This window comes from Cicer arietinum, chromosome 3 (assembly GCF_000331145.2).
Source record: "Cicer arietinum cultivar CDC Frontier isolate Library 1 chromosome 3, Cicar.CDCFrontier_v2.0, whole genome shotgun sequence".
NCBI lineage: Eukaryota > Viridiplantae > Streptophyta > Magnoliopsida > Fabales > Fabaceae > Cicer > Cicer arietinum.
In genome coordinates, this window is record NC_021162.2 from 46,575,037 (window position 1) to 46,583,181 (window position 8,145).

At 31.7% G+C, this 8,145-nt stretch overlaps 1 protein-coding gene across 2 annotated transcripts; it reads right to left on the reverse strand.

Moving 5' to 3' along the window:
- Positions 1-662: 662 nt before the first annotated feature.
- Positions 663-3,249, reverse strand: LOC105852876 (uncharacterized). Of its 2 annotated transcripts, XM_012719660.3 has the most exons (3): positions 2,065-2,568; positions 1,857-1,975; positions 663-1,757 (listed from the first exon to the last, which is right to left on the reverse strand). In XM_012719660.3, the coding sequence occupies exons 1-3, from the start codon at positions 2,162-2,164 to the stop codon at positions 1,266-1,268; spliced, it is 711 nt and encodes a 236-aa protein (XP_012575114.1). In that variant the 5' UTR covers positions 2,165-2,568; the 3' UTR covers positions 663-1,265. The 2 variants fall into 2 exon arrangements, 1 of the variants encoding a protein (XP_012575114.1); XR_012162253.1 differs by having other exon boundaries at positions 1,728-1,757; positions 1,857-3,249.
- Between the last annotated feature and the right edge of the window lie 4,896 nt (positions 3,250-8,145).

The window sequence follows — 8,145 nt, forward strand, 5'->3', positions numbered from 1 at the left end:
TGGATGGTCTATTAATTAATTGAACTAACAAAAAATCAGAAGCATAAAAATGATCTAATGCCATAATACCATATTCACTTAAAAGTACATCTGTACATATTAGAAGAAAACAATGAGAATAAAAATAATTCTAAGTAGATATTAAAAGGAAAGGAAAATGAAAACAACATCAATCTGAACTTACCAATAATACCATGTACTAAATTGTTACCTTGCCTTTATAGCTTGACATAAATTATTTCTAAAACTATCAGGGGTCAATAAGGGGAAATTAATCTACCTTCCAATTTCTATCAGGTTGCCAAAGGTGAATTACAATACTGTAAATTTGATGGGTTTGGCAAAAACAATCATAGACTGCAAAATAGAAAAAAAAACAGTTAAAGAAAGTATTTGTAAGTTATAGCACAATTTAGCTGAGGTTGCTAAATTTTCAAATTAACAGAGAACAAAATATAAATTTTTTCGCATTAATTACCATAAGTAATAAAGTAACACAAGATATGCTGAAATATATAATAATAATAATAATAATAATAATAATAATAATAATAATAATAATAATAATAATAATAATATAATTATTATTATTATTATTATTATTATTATTATTATTATTATTATTATTATTATTATTATTATTATTATTGATGCAAGTTGATTATGTTTTTCTTTAGTTTTATTTTATTTTAGTACATCACCCCGCGATCAATTTTTTGGTGTTTCTGATTGTGTTATTTTGCTAGTCTTAAGTTAAATTGGATTGTTTATATTAAATTTGTTAGTGAAAGAGTTAACAATTGTATTGGATTCAATATCTGTTAGTGCAAGAGTTACCGATTGTATTGAATTCTATATCTCATGAGATCCACAGATTGCTTGAGACACACTAAAGTCACTATTGGGACTAGGTTACAACGATATTGAAACTGTTTTGGTTTTGCATCTACTAAGAAGATTTATTACAATGATTTTCCCACACTAGCAATGAAACCTAGGTAGTTAATCCTAGATAGCGGTGCGTCGCGGCCAACCCCGGAAACCGGGATAGCGGGTTGCGGGATACTGGGATGACCTCTACATGAATAATGCTATATAAACATACATTTAGATCTCAAACTCACAGTCTAAATCAAAACATACATTTAGATACCAAATAGTCTTAATCAAAATATAGATTTAGATACCAAATATCATCATGTTCTTCAACATAGTAGAGTAATAAAATTAACAAAATATTAAAACTAAAATGCATGTTATAGGAATCAAAAATCATCATCATCTTCAACATAGTCTTCTTCCTCCTCATCTTCCCCATCAACTTCAATATATTCTTCATTCTCCTCCTCCTCATCCTCATCATCTTCAATATAAATAGGTTCAACTTCTTCAACATCTTCTTCTACCACCACTTCTTTTGATATTGCTTCTTGTGCTATGGCCCTAGATGCACTTGCAGCTGCCTTTTCTTTTGCTGCCCGCCTAGTGTAGACCACCGGCTCATTAGCCCCACTTGCATTGGCAACATCAGTCCAAGTTAGATTATCACCAGCATAAACTAATTCTTCAACAGGTTCACCATCATCCCCCAAGTCTCCCACTTCAAATTCATTGATATAATCATCATCATCATTCAAGACGATTGGATCAATCACATCACGACAATCATATCGCTCTTTCAAAGCCTGATTATACTTAACGAAAACCAAGTCTTCCAACCTCTTATGCTCAAGTCTACTTCTCTTCTTGGAATGAATCTAAGTATCATAATTTAAAATGTTAGTTTACTAAATTAATATGAACCTACATAGTAGAATACTCTATAACTTAATAACAAGTATTAAGTATTAACTTACATGCTCAAAAGTACTCCAATTACGCTCACATCCTGAAGAACTGCATGTCAAACTCAACACTTTAATGGCCAATAATTGCAAAAGTGGAGTTTGTGCTCCATAAGTCTTCCACCACTCAGCTGCAATGAAACAATCATTTTCATTTTATACAAGTTGTTGTGTGCTAAAAAATTTAAGAAGAAAATAAATGAAGTTCCAATCCAATTACCGGGAGCTAATGTTGTCCTTTGTCTTATTGCTCCACCCAATCCAAAGAGACCATTAGCAATCTTATATTCTGACAATTGTGTTGTAGTCATGTCACTCATTTGATGACTTTCACTAAGTGTTTCGATGCATAAGTGAAGACCTCCCACCAATATGGGATCATTCTCAATTTCTGGTCTGCTATAAAAATACTTCGGATTTAGGTAGTAGCCTGCAGCATGCAATGGATGATGAAGTTGACATTTCCACCTTTCATCAATGATTGCAAATACATCTATGTACTTGCTTGCTTGTTCATTGAAAGATTTTCGAATATCCTCCTTGGCCTTGATCGTTGCTGCATATATATATATATATATCCCATTGCAGGTTTTTTCTCATTATCAACAAGTCTTAACACTTGTACAAGAGGTCCCATAACCTTAAGAGTGTAGATGATATCATTCCAAAATGATGTCAAAAGTACAATACGAGTTGCCTTCTTTCCCTTAGGATCGCTTGCTGCCTTGGACTTCAACCATTCTTCAGAAGTGAACATCTTTCTAAGGTTGGTTTTTTGTTTATGCAATCTTTGCAAAGTAAGAAATATGGTAGCAAACCTTGTGACTCCATGTCTAACCAATTCAACATTGCCAGCGTTCTTCCTCATTATGTTCAACGCCAATGTGTGGTTATAAATGAAGCCAACAAGACTAATCCCTTTTTGAATAACCGTTTTAACCTTAACAATCTTTCCAATATCTTCTAACATCAGGTCTAGACAATGTGCAGCACACGGAGTCCAAAACAAGTGTGGTCTCTTGGCAGTTAGTAGTTTACCAGCCAATACATAATTACTTCCATTGTCAGTAACCACCTGAACAATATTTTGTTCACCAATCTCCTCGACAAAATTGTCCAATAGCTCAAATATTTTAATTCCAGTCTTCATGTAGGCAGAAGCATCAATAATCTTCACAAACATTGTTCCTGCTGTGGAATTCACCAAGAAATTTATCAAACTCCTATTCTTTCTATCCGTCCAACCATCTGACATAATTGAGCATCCGTATTTTGCGCGATGCAATTGATGACCATTCAACAAAGCCTTTGTATATTCCAACTCTTTTTCAAGGAGTGGAACCCTCAACTCATGATAGCTTGGAGGTTTCAAATGAAGACCGTAATTTCCAACTGCTTCCAACATCAACTTGAAGCTTTTTGATCTTGCAACATTGAAAGCAATTCCATTTGTGTAAAAAAAACGAGCAATGTATTGTACCGTTCTTGCTCTTGCTTCTTTGTCACAAGTATCAATTATGCTTGTTTGTCTCTTGTCTTTCCCCAATTTGTGTTATGCTTTTTTCATGAACATTAAATCCAAGGGACCTTTTGTCTTCTTGGCAGCCGGTAAAGGGGCTTCAATTGCCCTTTTTCCACTTCGACTTCTCCTTATTTCAGCTACATCATCATTAACATCATCGTCAATTTGAACTTCCATCTCATTTAATATTCCATCTTTTAGTGCTTGTTTCTCATCATAATCTGTCTGCAACAATAGCTTACAATCTGGTGGTATTTTTCTGCAGCTTTTTACGTCTCCCCTTATTCCTAACTGATGTTGTCTTGCTCTAGTAATTCCACCACTAGTTTCAACTTGACAAAAATCACATGTCACCTTCTTCCTATTATTCTTGTCTTTTACACTATTAAACTGCCATGCTAGGTCAACATTATCTCCGGTTGGTTTAGACATTCCAGATTGTGGGGTTTCAGATGATGTTGTCATGGCTGTTTGCAGAACAGATAAAGAAATGAAGTAGAAAAAAACAAAGAGAAGTAAATTCAATTAACAAAAACAGAAACAAAAAAAGAATTAAATTAAATTAAATTAACAAAATCAAAAAATAGAAGTAATTTAACAAAAAAAAAGTAAATTATATTAAATTAACAAAAACAAATTAAATTAAATTAACAGAATGAAAAAAGAAGTAAAAATTTAATTAAAACAAAAAACAGAAGTAAATTAACAAAAACAGAAGCAAATTAAATTAAATTAAATTAAAAAAAACAAATTATTTAAATTAACATAATGAAAAAAGAAGTAAAAAGAATTAAATTAAATTAAATTAACAAAAACAGAAGCAAATTAAATTAAATTAAATTAAAAAAAACAAATTATTTAAATTAACAGAATGAAAAAAGAAGTAAAAAAATTAAATTAACAAAAACAAAAAACAAAAGTAAATTAAATTAACAAAAACAGAAACAAAAATAGAAGTAAATTAAATTAACAAAAATAGAAGTAAATTAAATTAACAAAAATAGAAGTAAATTAAATTAACAAAAATAGAAGTAAATTAAATTAACAAAAATAGAAGTAAATTAAATTAACAAAAATAGAAGTAAATTAAATTAACAAAAATAGAAGTAAATTAAATTAACAAAAATAGAAGTAAATTAAATTAACAAAAACAGAAACAAAAATAGAAGTAAATTAAATTAAATTAAATTAGCAAAAACAGAAACAAAAATAAAAGTAAATTAAATTAAATTAACAAAAACAAATTAACAAAAACAACATGAAATTAAATTAACAAAAACAAATTAACAAAAACAGAATTAAATTAAATTAACAAAAAAAATTAAATTAAATTAAATTAAAAAGAAGTAAAAACAATTAAAAAAGAAGTAACAAAGAAGTAAAAAAAGAGTAATAGAGGAGGAGAAGTAAATTTAATTTGAAGTAAAAAAAAAAACTGAAGAAAAAATAAAAAACTAAAAGAAAAAAAAAGTAACAGAGGAGGAGAAGTAACAAAGTTACAAAATAGAAAAAGGGTGGAGAAAAGAACAGAGCAAAGAGCAACCATGAACGAACCTAGGATGAGAACGCACAGGATGAGAACGGACATGATGAGAACGGACGGGACGACTGAAGGCAGCAACCCAAATAAATGAGATGAGAACAGTGAGATGGAACGATGAGTTGAGGAGATGAGATGAGAAGATGAGAACGATAGTGAATCTCTAAAATCTGAAGGGTGTATTGCCAAAATTACCCCTAAAACGTTTTAAAATTTAGGGGTAAAATGGGTTTTTGACGGAAAAAAAGTCCAGATTTTTTTCACGTTTTTTAGGGTTTTGAAACCCACGACCTGGAACGCGACCCGTGACCCGCGAACGCGCCCAGGTCACGCGCAAACCCTAATTTCTCCACTCCGCTCTGCGCCGCCGTGGCCATGTCGCTCGCCGCTCCGCTCCGGCGCGATCCCGCCGCAAACCGGCGCTATTGACTACCTAGAATGAAACAATAAGAATACTATTATTTGAACGAGTGTTTTGCTAGAACTTAAAATCTTCAACTCTGAATACTTAGAAAATTGAGCTCTTGAGGTTTTTTGAACAACTTTGATTTTTAGGATTTCTAAGTTTGTGTAGTCTTGTTGATCTTATCTTTCTTCTTCAGCCATGATCCATTATTTATAGTTGAACTTAGGACTTCAGTTTAGTCATTTGAGAATTTTGAATCTATCTTCATTCTAGCTTGATCAACAATTATTTTCTTCAAAAATAATTCTGAAGATGCGTTTTGGTAATATATCCTTTAGTCAATTCTATATTTTCAAATCTAATCTAAGCAATTCTTCTAGAATGATATAATGCGTATTTTCTTCATATTGCATTTGGAAATTATTTTGTTGAATCTTCTTTCATACACATGATTTGATTTGGGCGGGAACAACTATAAGGCCATGTTCTTGAACCTTCAGAATTTTTGATAAGGCTAAGTGAAATTTATCTTTTATTTGAATAATTGACTTTCCATCAGATGCATTGACTTTTCTACATCAGAGTATAACTTGATTGTTGGAGTCAGATGTTGTATTCTTTTCTTTCTTGATAGTTATAGGTAGTTGTGTGACTTAAAATAAGTGGCTTCAACAAATCACATTTGTTTCCTTATCAGATTTAGAGCAACTTCAAAGTATATTGCGTATCAGAGGCAACACTTTGGAACAAGACGCAATCTATACAGTCATTGCAACTTCAGAGGCAACATTTTGAAGCATGTTGCAGTTAGTAGAACATAAGCTTTAAAGGCAACAATTTTGAAAGTGGCTTCAGAATTTAGAGGCATACTGGAATTATTGTTCATCAGAGCATGCATAAATAATGTTCATTAGAGCATGCACAAGTATTGTTCATCCGAACATGCAAAAATAATGTTCATTAGAGCATGCATAAGTATTGTTCATCCGAGAATGCATAAGTACTTTGAGCTTCCAAAAACCCATTGAGTCTTCAGAGGCAGATGCAGAAACACGCTATTAGACCCCAAACTTCAGACCTTTGTTGAGACAAACTCTATATTTAAAGTTTTGATGAAAATAAACAAAAGTTAATTAAGAAAATTAATTATGATTCTAAAATGTTATGTTAATTTAACATGTGTTTTTGAGTGGATTTAATTAAGAACATAATCAAGCAAATCAAGAAAAGACAGCAACAAGATCATTCTGCATCATGACAGAGAATGATCTTCAGCTTCAACAACTGTCCATCACAGCATATTGGTCAAACTTTTTCTATCTCTTTGACAAAGAGTCTGCCCTGGAAATTATTCATATCTAATCAGTACATGGCAAGGAACAAGTAGGATTCATCCAAACTCAAAAAAGCTATTTGGTCTCAAAGATCAAAGGACTCAAAGACAGACAAAAGTCATGATAGTTTGCAAACTCCAAAAATCAAATGTCAAGAAAATTCGATCAATCTGGACATATGACAAGACAATTACAAAGGAAATCTAGAACGTTTAAAACGGGAACTCCAGAATGATTATTGAAGCTCAAGAAAGTTCAAACTAACAAACCAAGAACGTTAATCATTCTCCGTTTTCTGCACAATAAACAACAACATTGTTTCTTCTCTGATTTGGTCTGTAATTCATCTCCAACATTCTCTAGCTACACTCAAGACTCAAGAAAGATAATGTACCATCCAAGATCAATGAAGAAACGTCAAGAGAAATTTCTAAAAAGGACAAAATTGCTTTAAATGCTAAACCAATAAAGTCAAAAAGCTATTTCAAAGAAGGATTATTTTTATTCTGAAATAATGTTTCAGTCAAAAAGCAGAGCCTCTCCAACAACTCTTGTACCTTCATTCAGTGCCTCTACAGCCTATAAATAGAAGGCCAATATCCCGATTCAAGGCAAGAAATTCAAGTGCTTCGAAATCTATAAATCAATCACATACATACTTGAAATTCTGCAAAACAGAGGCAATCACACTTTCTGATTTATGCGAAAGAACTGCTAGTTCATACTCATTTATTAGCTTGCACAATTATCATTATATCCTTTATAAAGAATCAATTCCCAAACAAGAGTTGAGAAATCTCAGATTCTGTCAAAACAATCAAATTGTAAAAACTCAAACTATAAGAGTTTCTTTATAGTTTGTTTTAAGATTACTTCCTATCAAGGTTAGATAGGTGCTGGTATTGCTTTCTGGGTGGAAAGCAATAGAGTTTGAAATAGATCAAGGTTGATCTTGACTAGGTGTTGTAAGATCAAGAAAGCTTTTTGTTTTAAACACTTAGTGGAAAATCTCATAGTGTGAGGACTGGACGTAACCCACGTTAGGTGAACCAGGATAAAATCTTTGTGTGGTATTCTCTATCCTATCTCTCTATTTATCATACTGAATTAATTAACTAAGATAAAACATAAACGAATTTTCTGTTTTCAACTAATCAAGGAACGTTCTCTGTTTTACTACTAAAACCAAGAATGTTCTCCGTTTTCTGTTTTCATAACCAAGATCAATCTTGAGTTATTTTTTCAAGTTTTAAAAGGAATTTTTAAAAGGTGCATTTACAATTCAAACCCCCCTTTCTTGTAAATCGACATTGTTACTTCAATTGGGATCAAAGCTCGGTCTCTAAAAAGTTCAAAACAAAATGCAACTGTTCTTAAAATCTCAAGACACAGGAATGTGGCGCATCATTACAGATGGAGATTTCACACCAAGGGTTGATCAAGATGATTCAAACTCTGCCTTAAAAAAGGAAGCATATTGGACAACAGATGATAAAGCT

Bases quoted from the DNA above. Each gene is read 5' to 3' on its own strand.
- LOC105852876 (XM_012719660.3), bottom strand. From the start codon at position 2,164: ATGAGTGACATGACTACAACACAATTGTCAGAATATAAGATTGCTAAT. The intron at 1,976-2,064 runs GTAATTGGATTG...GTTTCATTGCAG, and splicing joins AAGGACAACATTAGCTCCCG to CTGAGTGGTGGAAGACTTAT. The intron at 1,758-1,856 runs GTAAGTTAATAC...TATGATACTTAG, and splicing joins ATTGGAGTACTTTTGAGCAT to ATTCATTCCAAGAAGAGAAG.